The 19,723-nt window shown below is 36.2% G+C and overlaps 1 protein-coding gene and 1 pseudogene across 1 annotated transcript; both read right to left on the bottom strand.

The window, feature by feature from the left end:
- Window positions 1-955: 955 nt before the first annotated feature.
- On the bottom strand, window positions 956-1,882 carry LOC114048814 (olfactory receptor 14A2-like). Its single transcript, XM_027869922.1, has one exon. The coding sequence runs from the start codon at window positions 1,880-1,882 to the stop codon at window positions 956-958; it is 927 nt and encodes a 308-aa protein (XP_027725723.1).
- A 14,420-nt stretch (window positions 1,883-16,302) lies between these two features.
- On the bottom strand, window positions 16,303-16,784 carry LOC114048804 (annotated as a pseudogene).
- Window positions 16,785-19,723: the final 2,939 nt, after the last annotated feature.

The raw sequence follows: 19,723 nt of genomic DNA, 5'->3' as shown, positions 1-19,723 counted from the left end.
AAAAAATTAGTTGAAAATAATGTATTTGAAGATCCTGTCATCAATTTATATCAACTGTTTACTTAACAACTGGCAACATGGAATAGTAGAAAATATTATCTGACCTGAGAATAGATGAAACACTTGAATCAGAATGCCATCACTAGTTGTAAATCTTGAAAATGTTCATTAATATTAAATATAAAGTGTTGATAATATTATTTTCCTAATTTTCTCAAACTATTATTATGGTAATCAAATATTGGATGGTGAAACCATTTGAAAAAACTGTAAAGTAAGGGAGAGCTTGGTGGCGCAGTGGATAGAGCACCGGCCCTGAATTCAGGACGACCTGAGTTCACATCCGGCCTCAGACCAAATGCTTGACACTTCCTAGCTGTGTGACCATATGCAAGTCATTTAACCCCAATTGCCTTAAAAAAACAACTGTAAAGCAAAATAGACGTATGAAGACCTTTTGGTGCTTCACTGTAAGTTGTGGCACCCTAAGTCAAATGCTTCATCTGTTTTCAAGTCAGATAATATTTTCTGTCATTCTATGAAGGTATATGTTAAGAAAACAGTTGACATAAATTGATCAGAGGAACTTCAAATACATTATTTTCAAATAAGTACCATTTTTCATAAAACTAATGGCCTTTTGATTTCAGGACCAGAATGGCTGAACATACTTTTAAAAGCATATTGTTATGATTCGCCAGAAAATCTGGGAGTCAGCATCTTAAAACTGGTAAGCTTGACATGGACAGGGTAGCAAGGAATTTAAGTCAGTAAATACATATTGAAGTGATGTATTAATATGTATAACATATATAAATATATAAACATAAATGTGTATACACATGAAACATATACACATATGAATACCTGTATCTATGTAAATGTATGTTTATACATGTGTAAATATATGTGCACAGTCATATTATCATGGAAAAAATTTTGGTTTTAATCCCTTTCAGAAGTATTCCCAAGCTCTGAGTTTCATCAAGGCAGTCTTCATGTCCTTGTTCCTCAGACTATAGATGACTGGGTTCATGGTCGGGGGCACCACTGTATAGAACATGGGCAACAACAGATCTAGAAATGAGTCAGATTCCTGGGGTGGCATTAGATTAGGAACGAAAGTTGTGGTGATAAAAACCATGAGAACAATGAGGTGGGGCAGGCAAGTGGAGAAGGCTTTTGACCTACCCTCTCTGGTTGGAATCTTCAGGACAGTTGAGAAGATGTGACTGTAAGAGATTGTGATGTAAATAGAGCACAAAACCCCTACACCAACCCCAAAAGCCACACTGACATCAAGTGCAAAGTGTGTTTCAGAGCAGGAGATCCTGAGCAAGGGAGGGACATCACAGAAGAACTGGTGGATGTCCTTGGAGCCACAGAAGGGCAAAGTGAATACACTAGTTGAGTACAGGGCCCCAAACAAACCTCCACTGAGCCAGGAAGCAGCTACCATCTTCACACAAGCCCCTCTAGTCATGATGAGCTCATAGTGCAGGGGCTGACAAATGGCCACATAGCGGTCATAGGACATCACTGTGAGGAGATAAAGCTCTGATGCTACAAATAACACCATTAAAAAGAGCTGTGAGACACACCCCCCAAAAGAGATGTAGCAGCTGCGACTTAGAGAGTTAGCAATTGATTTGGGGACTGTGGTGGAAATAAGGCAGAGGTCTAAAAAGGACAGGTTCTTTATGAAGAAGTACATAGGAGTATGGAGTTTCCCATCAAGAGAGATGAGGGTGAAAATGAGTATATTACCCATTAGAGCCACTAGGTAGATCAGCAAGAAAATGATTGCATGTAAGACCTGTAGCTCCCAGATGTTAGAAAAGCCCATGAGGAAGAATCCTTTCACCACAGTGAGATTGGCCATGTTCTAGGGTCAGGTGATTTTCCCCACTGCCTGCAAGGAGAAAAGAAACAGATGCAAAATGATGAGAAGAACATCTCAGGTAACTTTGGTTCAGGTTCATTGTGTGACTTTGGGCAAATGACAGTTATTTTTTCCTTAATTTTCCTATTTTTAAAATGAATTGATAGACCTAGTTCAGAGGATTGAAAGCTGAAATTCACTCACCTAAAATATTTTTATAAATATATTTCCCTGTAATTTGTTTCCATTTTAATCTTACACATTTTAATGCCTTTCAGAGAAATGATTCTCAAAAATTTGTCCATGGTCTTTATCAGATTGTAAAGGAATCCATGAAGCAAAAAAGGGCCAAGAACCTCTGAAGTAGATTATTTTTAACGCTCTTCTACATCTCAGATTATATAGGCATATCTGAACAATATCTTTACCTTGAAAAAGTTGCTGCCAATAGGTATATCACTCTATGTGGATGATTTTCATTATCATGAAATACTTTCATTATAAGACCTCTTTTTTAGGTAGGCAATTCTAGTAGTGTTATTACCAATTTATACACAAGAGCCTGGAGCTCAGAAAAGTTAAGTGACTTTTCAGTCATTATTGATGGCGTTTCACAACCAAGATGTTAATCTAGGTTTCCTGCTATTCAGGCTGTCTTGAAATCTCCTCTAGGTTCCATTGCTAAGGCATACCTTAATATGCTGTTCATAAACAAATGATTGTCTTCCCATCCTTTAAGACTAAAACTTACATAGGTTATATAATAATTTAAAATGATGTCCACTGCCCTGGCCTAGACTGCTTCACTATCCAAGACATTTTGACACTATATTCAGCCCAATAGACTAGACATGTCATGCAGATGAATGTGGTATCAGAGATTAGACTTCCTTATGGCCTTTTCTATTTCAAGCTCTCTGTTGGCTACCACTAACCCAGACCAGACATGTTGAAATGCAAATCTATCCTCAAATGGAAAAATAACTCCCAAAGCATTGTCTTCTGTGTTGGATCTCTTCTGGTTTGAAGAATATAGCATGTGGAAAAACTGCTCCCTCCACTCCCAAACACCACTTTAGATTTTGATTCACTTTGCCCTAGTTAAAACACTCCTGGAACTCAAATAAATCCTTATGTACTCATAAATTATTTCCCAAGCTATACCTCTTAGACCCATTATTTATGCCTAGAAAGCCATATATAAGTAGACAGTTGCATTTCACATGAAGCAAAGGAATTAAATGGATGGATCAACCATAATATTTGACAAAACATTTATCAAGGGCTACAAGTATCTATTCTAAACCTACATAGTTTAAAAAATATGAATCATCTCTAGGCCTCAGGATGTTTCCCATCTATCAGGGGAACATGTAATACATGTAAATGACTGTAATTCAAAGTAGAATTGGATAAAATGCATGGGAGGAGAACAAAGAGTTCAGAGAGATGTGAGACAGAGAGTTTATTTCTGACTGGCAAGGTCAAGGGACAGCTTCATGCTTAACGGAATTGGTAGGGAAGTCTTTACAATTTGGGTAGGATTTCAAAAGGCATAAATATCGAGGCTGCAAGGAGAAATATTCCTTGCATGTTATGAGCACAAACACAGAAGCAGTGATGAGCAAGGCAAGGAAGAGGGAAGGTCTATTTTCTTCATATAAAGATATTTTGGAATTCAAATATTGATTTCAAAAGTATAATTTCAATCAAAGTTCTTGTACTTTTATCAAAATGCCTATGTTTTCCTATGCATTATTCTTCTTAAGAGCCTATTCTTTATTTTTGTTGGGACCTCCAGTTTTGGTACCACTCAACAATTTGCTTGGCAATCCTCCTTAATCTGATTTTACTTTCTCCTCATCCTAATTGTGTCCCTGTAATTAGCCAGTTAAACTGGATATTCATCTCTCCTCTTGAATCACCTGCTGTTTTGTCTTATTGAACATTACAACTTTAGAACTTGTTAAACCCTAACCTTTGGTTACTTTAGCGACCCACCTCTTATAATTTTACTCATGTACTGCTGGATAGAGCTGGGCAAAGTCACAATACTCTACTGACTGGATTCACTACCAATTAATGCCATATAATTGCAACTGGTATTCATTTCAGCCAGGCAGTCCTTTAGTTCCTTTCATGTTGATTTTTATATCCCATTCCTCTCCTTGGCTTCTTCTAAACATACCTTTTTTTCCTTATATCTCCCATACTTTCCCTCCCAAACATTTGCATAAGTTAAGACTTCATATCATACTTCATTTAGAAAACAGAGACCATTATGGTTGAGAGTTATTTCTCCCTTCTTTTCAGCTCACCACTAATTGACATTCTTTCCCATTCTCTTTTGCTTTACTCTAGTCTCTGTTGAAGATTTAAAGTAGCCCTACTCCTGACAAGAGTAAAATTCTTTATGTATATACCCTGATTCTATCCCATTTTTAAGGTTTTTCCTCTGTTATCAGCCTCTTCTCTACCTCTAATATTCAGTCTTTCCCTAACTGTTAATTCCTTTTTTGGGACCCAAAATTTCCCTTATCCTTAAAAACACTTAAATAGGCTCTATAATATTTCTATACCCAGTAAAAGTCTTAGAAAAATGCTCTCCTTATTTCTTCTATCCACTGTATCTTCTTTCATTCTTATAAACCCCATATAATCTGACCTATAACACTATGAGTCAACTGAAATTATCATTTTCAAGGTAATCAATAATTTATTAATGTTTATATCTGATAGATTTTTCTAAAAACTCATTCTTCTTGACTTCTGTGTAGTATTTGACACTCTTGAGTACCCCCTCATACTTTTATAATGTTTCCTCTCTGAGTTTTTGTTACTCTGCTCTCTCTTAGTTGTCCTAATATCTGATAACTAATTCTTAATTTCTCTCACTGCAATATCACTGTCCCATCATGCCCTCTATCTATGTTTATGCCAAGCTTCTGATTCTGTTCTTTCCTTTTATGTTCTCTCGGTGACCACTTTATTTCACGTGGGTTTTTTCGTGTTCCCATTAAGATGACGAATCCCATTGCTGCATTTCCTGCCCTAGTCTTTCTCTCTTAAGCTTTAGAATTGTGTCATGTAATGGAAATTCCAAAGTGGATGTCCTTTAGCTATCTCCAACTCAGCATGCCCCAACCCACCCATTATTTTCGCCATTTTCCGCAGACCCCCTGCTTCTCAACTTTCTTACTTCTTAAAGACTACTATCATCCTTGCAGTCACCAGATTCATAGCTTCACTGCTATCCTTTTCTGGTCACTCTTACCTTTGTCCCCACATTTAATCAGTTTTCAAAGAGTGTTCTTTCTATCATCACAATGTCTCTTACATTTGTCCCTTTAACTTCATTTACTTAGCCACCAATCTAGTTCTGACCCTTGTCACTTACTATCTAGAATAGTGCAGTATCTTTTAATTGGTGTTCCTGTCCCATGTCTCTCCCTTCTTCAATCCATCCATCACATTTCTGCCAAACTGGCTTTCCTAAAGTACAAAGCTGAGCATGCCACTTCTCCACTCATTAAACCCCAGAAGGCTCACTAATTTTCATACGATCATATATAAACTCTTATTTTTGATTTTTAAATGCTTTCTGAAAGAGGACCCAGCCCTTATTTCCAGTAACAGTGCACATACATCTTCTCTACCTTAATACAATCTAGTGTGCAGCTAACATAACTTCTTGCCTTTTTTTATATTGTTGTTCAGTTTTCTTTTCAATCATATTTGACTCTGCATGACCCCATTTGGGGTTTTCTTGGCAAAAATACTGGAGTGGTTTACCATTTACATCTCCAGCTCATTTTCCAGATGAAGAACAGAAGCAAATATAGGTAAGTGACTTGCCCAGGGCCACAGAGATAGTAAATGTCTGAGACCATATTTGAACTCCCAAAGATGATTCTTCCTGATTGCCAGCACAATGCTCTATCCACTGTGATACCTAGCCTTCCTTCTTTCCTCATATACAGCATTCCATCTACCATCTCTGTGCTTTTGTCCTGCCTATTCAAAAGGCTGAAGTTGAGGACTGTTTTTCCATCTATCTTTGAATCCCTAGCCCTTAGTTTAGTGATTGACCTACTTTAGGACCTTAGTAAATGCTTGCTGATTGATTTTTTGTGGTTAGGCTTTCAGTGATCACTTAGTCTATAAGCCATAAGAGTCGTTGGAAAGGTCATTGTACCTCCAGTTTATGGCCTAAGATTGCCTGAAATGCTCAACTTCTCTGTTTTGTGCTTACTGAATTTCATCATTAAAGAGACAGTTTTGTTGGATGTGCTCTTTTTTTTAACACTTAGTTCAGATCAGGTACTAGAAAGATGTTTTTACTTGAATATTAAAGAGAAATGATATGTGATTTTGGAACTGGCTACACCACAAAGAAAGCTAGTCTTGAGTGCATCAAATGAGAATTTGCAGAAAGGGGAGACAAACTGAATGCTCACTGGGTATCAAGGGAGCAACATAAAGGACCTGTGTGCCAAAGCTTAGTAAAGAATATGAAGATGTAGGAGCTTACCCAAAACAAGCTTCACATTCTTTTTAATTTTTACACACTTGGTTTGATTTTCATACCCAAGAACCTGCTTAAAATTGTAAATGGAAATTGTAACAACCTCTCTCCCTTTGCTGACATAGTTTTTAATATTTTTGGACATTTAAAATTTGTTTTGTCACAGTTTTTTCCAATCTTTGACACACAGTCACTGATGCATCTACATTTTGATAACAAAAAAGGTGGAAATGTATACCTTTTATTCCATTCATTTCTTCAATCCATTGCTTGAAATAAGACTACGTGTTCGCCATTCAGGCACCTATAGACTTATGTAAGATGGACTAAACTTTCGAAAGTGAAGGATATTCATATACTCAATGCTGCCGTGCGGTCGACAAAAACTTTTCATTTCCTTTCTTCTGATTTCTGGGCCTGGAGATCCAACTATATTCTCAGTCGCAGTAGGTATACTGAGGTGGGAAGCACTGATGCCTTCCTAGCTATGCTTACCACTTTTCTACTTCAACCATTGCTTTTAAAGTAATTTAGGGAATCATGTTTCCTTGTATTTAGTTATTTCTCTGAGGTTGATATATTTGCTCTATTCTTACAACATTTTATTTTCCTTCTGAGATTCAAGCTCTCTAAATTTGGTAGGATTCTCTGAGGATGATAGAACTACAGTTCTCCTGAGAGTTTCTATAGTTATTCAGTGTTAAGGGCTCTCCAGTCCCTGATCTCAAATCCTATAACCTATAGCCAGCTTGTTAGTATGGCCCTTGGGAAATTTGGGCCGTTGGAGGATTCTATGACACCTAGATGCTATGACTTATCTTGATAACACCATAAACATCCCAGTAAATATCAGATCACATTTTTTTTTTCTTTTTGGCTAGGCAATGGGGTTAAGTGACTTGCCCTTATTACTGTAATATATTACTGTGATGTATTACTGTAATCTCTTTGCTAGTATTTTATTTAAGAGATGGAGAAGCTGCATTTCAGGGATTTTGCAACCATTTTGTGGACAGTGACAGAAAGAAAGCAGATATCTAAAAAGGACAGGTTCTTTGGACAGAAGTGTATAGAGATGGCCATATTACCTATCAGACGTTATGTTATCTATCAGAGGCACTAGGTATATCAGTAAGAACAATGTGGCCTGTAAGACCTACAGCTCCCAGATATTGGAAAAGCCCATGAGAGGAATCCTGTTATCATAGTGAGATTGGCCATACTATGAGAGTTCTCTTCACGGTCTGCAAAGCTAAAAAAAAAAAAAAAAAACAGCTATCAAATGATGAGAGGAACACTCAGTGTGTTGGATCTTAGAAGACCTTAATTTCAGTTCATTGACTTACCTTGGGCAAAGCACAATTCTTTTGTCTACCTCAATTTTCTCATTTATTAATGAGAGAATTGGAACTAGGACCTAAGACTAGAGGATTGGATGATGAGGTACATCAATTTTTTGAATGTGTTCATAAGTTTATTTTCATAGAGTTTGTTTCCTTCAAAATCTGTTTGTTTTATTTTATGAATTTAAAGATATTATTCAAGAAAGTTCCCATAGACTTCAACAGAAGGGCCCCAAATCACATGAAAGACCAAGAACCACTGAACTAGATGATTTCCAAATAATCTTCTACATTCCAATGAAACTGTAAATCTATGAACAGGATCATCACCTTGAAAAAGATGATAAAAAGATAATGATAATAAAAGAGATTTCTTAAATGTGTGATTTTAAAGGATTATATAAAACTATTTTTTATAAGAACCCTGTGAGGTAGTTAATTCAAGTAGTAATATTACCTTTCGACACAAAAGGATACTAAGGTTCAGAGAAGTTGTGTGACTTTGCAGTATTCACAGACATACTTAGAATCAGGATGTTAACCCAAGTATCTGATGTCACAATGACTTGAAAGTTCTTCCAGGTTCCTGTGCTGAGGCGAACCTGAATTTGCTCTTTATGAACAAATGATTGTCTTCCATTCTTTAAGACAAATAGTGTTATAAATTCTCAAGCTGTTTTTAAAATTAATTTATTTTGATTTATCAATAATCATTTCCATATGTTTTTGAGTTTAAAATTTTTCTCTCCCTTCCTCTCCACCACCCTCCCCAAGACGGCGCACAATCTGCTATAGGCTATACATTTACATTCATATTAAACATATTTTCACATTAGTGATATTGTAAGTAAAAATTAAAACCAATAGGAGGAACCATCAGAAAGAGGAAACAAAACTCAACAGAAGGGAAAACAAAATAGCAATTCAACTTCCATAGTTTTTCTTTGGATGTGGATAGCATTTTCCATCACAAGGCCTCTGGAGATGTCTTAGATCCTTATATTGCTGGGAAGGGTTAAGTTTATCAATATTAGTCATCACACAACATGGCTGTTATTGTGTACTACCTTCTCTTGGTTGTGCTCACTTCACTCAGCATCAGACCATACAAGTCTTTCCAGGTTTTTCTGAAGTCAGCCTGTTCATCATTTCTTGTAGCACGATAGTATTCCATCACATTCATATACTACAACTTGCTCAGCCATTCCCCAGTTGATGGGCATCCTCTCAATTTCCAATTCTTTGCCACCACAAAAAGAGCTGCTATGAATATTTTTGTACGTGTAGGTCCTTTTCCCATTTGTGTGATCTCTTTGGGATATAGCCCTAGAAGTGCTATTTCTGGGTCAAAGGGTATGGACATTTTTATAGCCCTTTGGGCATAGTTCCAAATTGCTCTCCAAAATGGATAAATTATTTCATAACTCCACCAACAATGCATTAGTGTACCAATTTTCCCACAGCTTCTGGAACATTTATTATTTTCCTGTTTTGTCATGTTGGCCATTCTGATAGGTGTGATGTGGTATCTCAGAGTTGTTTCAATTTGCGTTTCTCTAATCGATAGTAATTTAGAGCATTTTTTGATATGATCATAGATGGCTTTAATTGCTTCATCTGAGAACTGTCAGTTCATGTCCTTTGACCATTTATCAATTGGGTAATGGCTTGTATTCTTAGAAATTTGAATTAATTTTCTATATATTTGAGAAATGAGGCCCTTATCAGAGAGACTGGTTGTAAAAATTCTTTCCCAATTTTCTACCTTCCTTCTAATCTTAGTTGCATTGGCTTTATTTGTGCAAAAACTTTTCAATTTAATGTAATCAAAATTATCTATTTTGCTTTTGTAATGTTCTCTATCACCTGTTTGGTCATGAATTCTTCTGTTCTCCATAAATCTGTCAGGTAAACTATTCCTTGCTCTCCCAGTTTGCTTATAGTATCAGCCTCTATGTCTAAATCATGAACCCATTTTGACTTTATTTTGGTATATGGTGTGAGATTTTGGTGTCTGCCTAGTTTCTGCCATACTCTTTTTCGGTTTTCCCAGCAGTTTTTTTTCAAAGAGTTGGTTCTTATCCCAGAAGCTGGGGTCTTTTGGTTTATCAAATAATAGATTATTATAGTCATTGACTACTGTGTCTTGCATATTTACCCTATTCCACTGATCCACCACTCTATTTTTTAGTCAGTACCAAGCAGTTTTGATGATTGCTGCTTTATAATACACTTTAAGATATGGAATGGCTAGGCCACTTTCCTTTGCATTTCTTTATATTGGTTCCCTTGATATTCTGGACCTTTTGTTCTTCCAAATGAATCTTGTTATTATTTTTTTCTAACTCTATAAAATAATTTTTTGGTAGTTTGATTGGTATGGAACTGAATAAGTAAATTAGCTTAGGCAGAATTATCATTTTTATTATATTAGCTCAGTCTGCCATGAGCAACTGATGTTTTTCCAGTTATTTAGATCTGACTTTATTTGTGTGAAAAGTGTTTTGTAATTGTGTTCATAGATTTCCTGGGTTTTTTTTTTGGGAGGTAGACTCCTAAATATTTTATGGTGTCTACAGTAAGTTTAAATGGAACTTCTCTTTCTATCTCTTGCTGTTGGGCTTTGTTGGTAATATATAGAAATGCCTATGATTTATGTGGGTTTATTTTGTAGCTTGCAACTTTGGTAAAGTTGTTTATTATTTGAAATAGTTTTCTACTTGATTGTCTTGGATTCTCTAAGTATAACATCATGTCATTTGCAAAAAGTGATAGCTTTGTTTCTTCTTTGCCTATTCTAATGCCTTCAATGTCTTTTTCTTCTCTTATTGCTAATGCTAACGTTTCTGGTACAATATTGAACAACAGTGGTGATAATGCACATCCTTGTTTCACCCCTGATCTTATTGGAAATGCTTCTAGCTTGTCCCCATTACATATTATGCATGCTGAAGGTTTTAGATAGATGCTATTTATTAATTTAAGGAAGAGTCCATTTATACCTATGCTCTCTAGTGTTTTTTTTTTTTAATAGGAATGGGTGTTGTGTTTTGTCAAAAGCTTTTTGTGCATGTATTGAGATGATCATGTGGTTTCTGTTAGTTTTGATGTTGATATAATGAATTATGCTGATAGTTTTCCTTATATTGAATCAGCCCTGCATTCCTGGTATAAATCCTACCTGGTCATAGTGTATTATTCTTGTGAAAAGTTGCTGTAATCTATTTGCTAATATTTTGTTTAAAATTTCTGCATCTATATTCATTAGAGAAATTGGTCTATAATTTTCTTTCTCTGTTTTGACTCTTTCTGGTTTAGGTATCAGCACCATATTTGTGTTATAGAAAGAATTTGGTAAGATTCCTTCTTCACCTATTTCACCAAATAGTCTATATGGTATTGGAATTAATTGTTCTTTAAATGTTTGATAGAATTCACATGTAAATTCATCTGACCCTGGGGATTTTTTCCTAGGGAGTTCATCAATGACTTCTTCAATTTCTTTTTCTGAGATGGGGTTATTTAAGTATTTTACTTCCTCTTCTGTTAATCTGGGCAATTTATATTTTGGCAAATATGTATCCATTTCACTGAGATTGTCAGATTTGTTGACATATAGTTGAGAAAAATAATTCCTAATTGTTGTTTTAATTTCCTCTTCCTTGGTGGTAGTTTCAACCTTTTCATTCTTTATACTAGTAAATTGGTTTTCTTCTTCTTTTTTTAATTAGATTAACCAAAGGTTTATATATTTTATTGGTTTTTTCATAAAGCCAGCTCTTAGTCTTATTTATTAGTTCAATAGATTTCTTAATTTCAATTTTCTTAATTTTTCCTTTGGTTTTCAATATTTCTAATTTGGTATTTAGTTGAGGATTTTTAATTTGTTCTTTTTCTAGTTTTTTAGTTGTATGCCCAATTCATTGATCTACTCTTTTTCTATTTTATGTAAGCATTTAGAGATATGAAACTTCCCCTAAGAACTGCTTTTGCTGCATTCCATAAGTTTTGGTATGTTGTCTCATTATTGTCATTCTCTTGAATGAAATTATTGATTGTTTCTATGATTTGTTGTTTGACCCAATCATTTTTTAGGATTAGATTATTTAGTTTCCAATTATTTTTTAGTCTATCTTTCCATGGCCCTTTATTACACATAATTTTTATTGCATCATGATTTGAAAAGGATGCATTTAATATTTCTGCCTTTCTGCACTGGATTGTGAGGATTGTGTGCCCTTACATGATCAATTTTTGTATGTGACATGTATCGCCGAGAAAAAAGTATATTCCTTTCTATCCCCATTCAGTATTCTCCAGAGGTCTATCCTACCTAACTTTTCTAACATTCTATTCACCTCCTTAACTTCTTTCTTGTTTATTTTGTGGTTAGGTTTATCTAGTTCAGAGAGGGGGAGGTTGAGGTCCCCCACTAGTATAGTTTTGCTGTCTATTTCTTCCTGTAACTCCCTGAACTTCTCCTCTAAGAATCTGGAAGCTATACCATTTGGTGCATATATGTTTAGTAATGATATTACTTCATTGTTTATGGTGCCTTTTAGCAGGATGTAACTTCCTTCCTTGTCTCTTTTCATAAGATCTATTTTTGCTTTTGCTTTGTCTGAGATCAGGATTGCTACCCCTGCTTTTTTTTACTTTAAATGAAGCATAATATATTCTGCTCCAGCCTTTTACCTTTACCCTGTACGTGTCACTCTTTTTCAAATGTGTTTCCTGTAAACAACATATTGTAGGATTATGGTTTTTAATCCACTCTGCTATACATTTCTGTTTTATAGGAGAGTTCATCCCATTCACATTCACAGTTATGATTACTATCTGTGTCTTTTTTCTCCATCCTTTTTCCTCCCATTTGTGCTTTTCTTTCTCCTTTCTCCTTTCCCTCCCTCACTAGTGTTTTGCTTTTGATCACCGCCTTCTTCAGTCCCACCTCCCTTCTATTATCCCTTTCCCTTTTCTTCCCCTTTACTCTTACTGCTTCTTCCCTCCCCTCTATACCCCCTCCATTTTCTTTCCCCTTTTCCCTCCTACTGCCTATAGTGCAAGTTAGATTTCTATACCTGATTATGTTATTCCCTTCTTGAGCCAAATCTGATGAGAGTAAGGTTCAAACAATGCTCATCCCCCTCCCTTCTTTACCTCTGTTCTAATAGGTTTTTGTGTCTTTTCCTGTAATGTAATTTACCCTTGTCTGCCTCCTCCTTTCTCAGTACATTTTCTTAGCTCAGACTAATCCATTTACTTGGATCCATTTAACCTACTTTATTAAATTTTTTTATCATTACATCAAAGTCAACTTATATCCACCCCTTTTATGTATACTCCTTTAACATGGTAAAATAACAATACAGTTCTCAAGAGTTGCAAGTGTCATCTTCCCTTGTAGGGATATAAACATTTTGCTCTTATTAGCAACATATTGTATCTTTCTGTCCCATTTACCTTTTTATGTCTCTCTTGAATATTGTACTTGAAGATCAAATTTTTTGTTCAGCTCTGGTCTTATTATCAGGAAGCTTTGGAAGCCCCCTATTTCATTGAATATCCATCTCTTTCCCTGAAAAATCACACTTATTTCACTGCATAGTTAATCCTTGGCTGCATTCCAAGCTCCTTTGCCTTGAGGAATATCATGTTCCACACCCTGAGATCTTTTAATGTAGAGGCTGCAAGGTCCTGTGTAATCCTGACTGTGGTTCCATGATATTTAAATTGTTTCTTTCTGGCTGCTTGCAGTAATTTCTCTTTAATCTGGTAATTTTGGAATTTAGCTATTATATTCCTTGGCGTTTTCAATTTGGGATCTCTTTCAGGTGGGGAGCCGTGGCTTCTTTCTATAATTATTTTACCTTCAGGTTCTAGGACTTAAGGGCAATTTTCGCTTATGATTTCCTGAAGGATATTGTCCAGGCTCTTTTTTTCATCATGATTTTCAGGTAGGCATATGATTTTTAAATTGTCTCTCCTGGATTGATTTTCCAGGTCACTTGTTTTACCCATGAGGTATTTTATGTTTTCATCTATTTTTTTCATTTTTTTTTGTTTCTGTTTGACTGATTATCGTTCTCTCATAGAGTCATTAGTTTCCAATTGTCCAATTCTAACTTTCAACATGTTGTTTTCTTCTGTTAGATTTTGTATATTCTTCTCCAATTGGCCAATTGTATTTTTAAGGGATTTGTTTTCTTCAATGTACTTCTTTTTCCAGTTGACCAATTGTACTTCTGAAGGACTCCTCTACCTCTCTCATTTGACTTTTAAAGTCCTTCTTGAGCTCTTCTAAGAAGGCTTTTTGAGCTTCAGACCAGTTCATATTCCCTTCTGATGTTGCAGATGTGGGTTTGATGACAGTGTTGTCCTCTTCAGAATTTCTGTCTTGATCTTCATTCTTCTCATAATATGAATCTATCATGCGTTTCTTTTTACTAATGGTGTTATTTTTATTCCCTGGCCTTTAAAGAGATTATGCTCTCCTGCTGGGGAGCAGAGGGCACTGACCCAAGCTTCTAGTGTGGGAGCCTATGGCTTGGTCACTGACTTTCTATGCTGGGGCCTCTCATATTGGCAATTGGAGGCTGTAGGGTTCTGGCAGCTTACCTGGGGTTGGGCTGGAATCAACAAGGCTGGGACTTTTAGGAAAATCTAGGTTGGTTGCTTTTCTTTTCCTTTAGCTTTGGTCAGCTCCTTTTAGATGGGTGCTGCCGGGTGTTTATCTGTCTGGGGCCTCTTGCAGTGCTGCCTCCCTTAGTTCTATTGAGGCACTGGGAGACTCCTTTGTTGTAGAATGCCGAGGCACCTGGTGGTTTTCTGAGCCAGTTTCCCCTGGTTCCCCCACCCTCACAGAGGCACTCAGAGGTCCAGCTGTTGGTGTTTGCCTGCTCAACCACCTGGGCTTCGGGATCTCCTCCTGGTTGGCAGTTGGAAGCTGTAGGGTTCTGACAGCTTACCTGGTGTTGGGCTGGAATCAACAAAGCTGGAACTATCAGCAGCTATAGGATGCTTTCTTCAGCTCCTTTCAGAGGAGTGCTACAGGGTGCTTATCCACCTGGGGCCCTTTGTAGTGCTGCTTTTCTTATTTTTGCTGAGGCATTGGAAGACCCTTTTGCTGTAGAATACCAAGGCACTAGAATTTTCTCCTGGTGTGCTAAACTGGGTCTTTCCACTAGCTGACTGTGTAACTCCCAGTTCTGTACTGCTCCCCTTCCTCCAGGATAAGAGGGGCCTTTCCCATTAATCCCTCTACCTACCTGGGCTACTGCACTGCTGCACCCTGTCTTTTTTCTGGTTCAGCTATTCCAGGGTTTTTTCTGGGGTGATATTTTCTGGGTTTTCAGAGGTTGATAGGGGAGGGTGAGAGCGACTACCTTTTTACTCCACCATCTTGACTCCATTCTCAAGCAATTTTAAATGCTATCTAGTGCTCCAGATGGATATCCAGTCTAAGACTGTCATTTTGATATTATCAGTAGTTCAGTAGCCTACAATTGTCACAGAAAAGAGGGCAATGGTACCGTTTTGAGGCCACCTTGGCCCATTTCATTGTGTGCTCTTTGTTCATCAAAGACTATGCCACCAAATATCTTGAAATTCAAATTCATTCTTAACTTGAAGTCTAATTTCTAGGGCATGCCAATTTGTGTTGAATCTGTTATACCATCTCTATATGCAGAAGATAGTGTAGGGAATAATGACTCTCTTCCCATTCTGATTCATATTGACTGAATTAAAATACCCATCTACCTTCATAAACTTATGAATTATATCACAAAGCTTGTCTTCAAGCCAACTATAGGGTCATATGGAAATGAATCTGTACATTTAGACATGGGACAAAGATATTACTCAGTACGCCTTTAAATAAGCTTCCATCAAGTGTTTACTTTGTGCAAGCCTCTAGCCTCAATCTAGATATAAAATAAAACAAAAATGAATCATCTCTTGTTGTAAACTTCAATGGTTTTTAAGTCTTTCAGGGGATATAAGTAAAACATGCAAATAATTACAATTTAAAATACCACGGAATAAATGGATGAGATGAGGACAAACTGCTCAAAGAAATGTGTAAGGGTGAACTTCTAACTGATATTATCAGGGACAATTTACTAAGTTATGGAGGTGGTAAAGTAGTTCTTAGGGGATAGTAGGTATTATTTTAACAGGCAGGCAGAAGTACCCTGAGCGATAGTGTTATATAAATGATGTGCACAAATACACAGAAACTGAGATGGGTAAGACGGATTTGGCATGAGGAATTATCTTTTTCCCCCAATATAAAGATAGTTTGAAATCCCAAATATTGATTTCAAGAGCCATCATTTCAAATAAATTCCTATATTAAAAAAAACTAGAATGCCTACATTTTACCATAGCTTGTTGTTCATTAATTTCTTCTTTGTCTTCACCAGTCCGTTTAATCAATGAACCTCTCAGTACTTTCCCTGACCATTTACTTTAACTTAACTTCCTTCCCTTTTCAATTGATACCCTATAGTTAACCTAATCAACTCTATATTTATCTTTTCTTCAGTCACTTACTGCATAGTCAAATTGCAGATCACACCCACAAAGGCCCATGCAAGTCCAAAGTGAGCTAGCTTAATTACTCATTTATTATTTATTAACAGATTTTGAGGTTTCAAATGTCTGTGAGGAACTCTTCATGAGTAACAAAATACAGTGTATTACAAGATTTGGTATACATAACTATTAATGAGTGAAGAATTCATATGCTGGCCAGGAGTGATAGAATGCAATTATTTTTTAGATACATGGAATGGAATAAAAAAAGAGGTATAATCTAGCATCTCCCATAAGTACATCTGGAAAGCTGTCAATGTTAGGGTAAAGTTCCTTCAACAGCAAAATTTCTTGAATTGCACTACTTGTAATGTCCTCCTCACTCTGTAATCTGATTTTCATCATGGCTACCATCTGACCTCTAGTTTATGTGGACCCTTGTATATAGCACCAAAGTACCTTCTTCAGTTTTCTCTATTTTTGTATATTCCTCCATAGCAATTCAATATACTGGCAAATCTGAGAAGTCCAAAGCCAAAGAAGCACAGATGGCAGCATAGGCAGTGGTGGCAGTAGCAATGATAACAGGAGAGTGTCCCCCACTTCAGTTCCAAGGATTCCAACTGATTTCATCACTTTTGTATTCCATACATTGCTCAGTTATTCCTCAATTGATCAACACTCCCTCAGATTCCCATTTTTTTTGTCACCTCAAAAACTTCTATAAATACTTTTGTACATTCTTTGCTACAGTTTGTTTTGCTCAGGAGTAATCCCTACTTTCTTTCTTAATCTGCTTTCTCTTAAATTATGCCTTTCCTCTTCTCCTCCCATTTCCCTGCTCAGAGAAATGCATTTCTATTCTTAATTCTGTCTCTCTCTCTCTCCGTCTCTCTCTCTGTGTCTGTCTCTGTCTCTATTTTTCTTGCTATTTTTGTGTAGCTAATGTGTAAATAATAAAGATGATGATGAGAATCTTTCCTTTTCATCTGTGATGGATTCTCTGAGAAAGGTGAAATTGAAGAAAAACAAAGGAAATGATGCTACATTGGATAGTAGGAAGAGACGAAGCTTGATATTTCAGAAACTTTAGGTTCCTCCTGTTGTTAAAAGAAGATATAGAAACAACAGGTTTGGGTGGGCTATAGCCCACAAACAAGACCATTAAAATTCAGGTAGATTAGAAGGCAAGAGAAATGATGAGAATCAATCAGTTACTCAACAAGCATTTATTGTATACCTACTATGTGCAAGGAGAACTACTCTTGTAAGGATACAAGTGCAAGGAATGAGGTAACCCTTACTCTCAAGAAGCTTGTGTTCTAAAGATAGTGATACCACATTACAAATTGTCATTAAATACATGGTATATTGTGATAGAGTGCACCAGCAGATGAGGGAGATTAGAAAAGGTTTCAGAAGATGTTGCTTGTTCTGTACCATAAAGAAAGAGAAGAGACTCTTTGAGGCATAGAGGTAAGAAGGAATGCATTTAAGACATGTAGTATATTCAGTGCAAAGGCATGGAGAAAGGTGATGAAGTATCATCTGAGTAACAGAGTGAAGGTCGATGTGGCTGATCAAAGTTTGTGGGATAAGGAGTAATGTTTAAAGAGGAAAGATTGGTGTGAGGCCAGTTCTTAAAGTTCTTTAAAAGAAGAATGAAGGGGTTTATATTTTATACTTGAGGCTATAGGATGTTAGTAGAATTGATTGAGTTGGATAGTGACATGGTCAGATTTGCTCTTAGTGTAATTATTTTGTCAGTAGTGCTCAGAATGTTCTGGAGTAATGAGAGACTTGAATCAGGGAGGCTTGGTAGGAGACTATTGCAGTAATCTAGGCTAGAGGTGACCAAAGCCTGAATTAAGGTCATACTTGTGTGAATGGAGAGAAGGGATCAAACAAAGGGCAAGTTTTTGCAACTGATTATACAGATGGCCTATCTGATGCAGGAAAGTAGAGGGAAAGATAAGAGACTTCATGTGCCAGGTAAGTCAAACTATCATTGCTTTATCAATCAATTTTTCCTCTCAAACTTGGATAGAGACAGTCCTAGAATTTGAGCCCAACTATCCTGGAAATAGTATCACACTAGAACACCTCTGTTTCAAGCCCAGTCCCTACAGCTGCCATCCAGGGAATTACAATTGTGGATAGGAGACCCAGCAACTCCTTTCAAAGCAGTTTTTTCAGTGGCCATAGCTACCAATTGTCTAGGAAAAACATCCTCTGCATTGTCAATGATGTGATATCAGAAATGGATATGGTTTTATAAATGGAAATGACAGTAAAAAAGATGTTTTTACCACCTATCTTATTTTTCTAATCTAAGGACAACTGGGTCTTTTCATCTCTCTTGCATATGAATTATATTATTGATTGTCTTCTGTTATTTGAAGATGAGTTCCTTGAGAGAAAAGACTGTAACAGGAATAATAGAAGGGAGCTGCCCTTGATGAATTCAAGTTAACATATGTTTTCAGGCAGTGATGTATGATTGGGTGTAAGAGAGGTTACTGATATCTAATGGTCAATCATTATTTCTATTGCTATATGGCAAACAGGTAGCACAATTAGGAAAGTGAAAGAAAAAAAAACAAAGTAATTTTCAACAAATCCTAATGAAGTTCATTGAAGAATATATGGAGTCTCAAGATGACTAAATTTCAGATTGACAGTGGGGGCTAAGAATACATTTACTTTTATCTCCACTTTCTTTTGTCACTTTCAAGTATGGGATGCATTCTAATTCCAGCCTATGGAGGAACCCATTGTATCTGATTCCTATCATTTGAATTAAGTTACTAATTTTGTTGTATCCATTCAAGGGAGAGCAATATCACAGATTTAATTACCTATTTATTTTAAATTATTGTCTGGCTGGAGAATACTTTCCCATCTACCTCATCTCTTCCAGCTTTCTCATCTCCTGGTCTTTCTATTGTTTTAACTGAAGGATTAACAAGAGTTTTTCTATTGCCTCCATTCTCAAATATATACTTTGATATTTAGGATATTGTAGTTGTTAGTGGGCCAGTCTTTGAATCCAAGGCTGGTTTTGCAGGTGCCCCTTTTCTTCAGTCAGATAACTTTTTTTGAATTTAAAAATAATTTTTTTTAGCAAAGGGAAGCCTAGACAAGGAGTGCCATTAAAACAGTTCTGGAATGGTGCAAAAACCATCCCCTCCACCCCCCCAAATATATATATATGTATATATATATATATATATATATATGTATATACAAATTTTTTTTTGGTGAGGCAATTAGGGTTAAGTGACTTGCCCAGAGTCATACAGCTAGTGAGTGTTCTGTCACCTAGCTGCCCTGATATGACTGTATTTAAAAAAATAAGGAATTTATATCTTTTTTCATTAGTCTATTTCTAATATTGATTATCATATAATATAATGTTTTCATATGTAATTATGT

The sequence above is a fragment of the Vombatus ursinus genome, unplaced genomic scaffold (genome assembly GCF_900497805.2).
Source record: "Vombatus ursinus unplaced genomic scaffold, bare-nosed wombat genome assembly UNPS02002547.1, whole genome shotgun sequence".
Taxonomy (NCBI): Eukaryota; Metazoa; Chordata; class Mammalia; order Diprotodontia; family Vombatidae; genus Vombatus; species Vombatus ursinus.
Note: the sequence above shows the minus strand (reverse complement) of the source record. Positions and strands in the feature narration are given on the sequence as shown.

Excerpts from the sequence above, each read along its gene's own strand:
- LOC114048814 (XM_027869922.1), bottom strand. The coding sequence starts at position 1,882 with ATGGCCAATCTCACTGTGGTGAAAGGATTCTTCCTCATGGGCTTTTCT.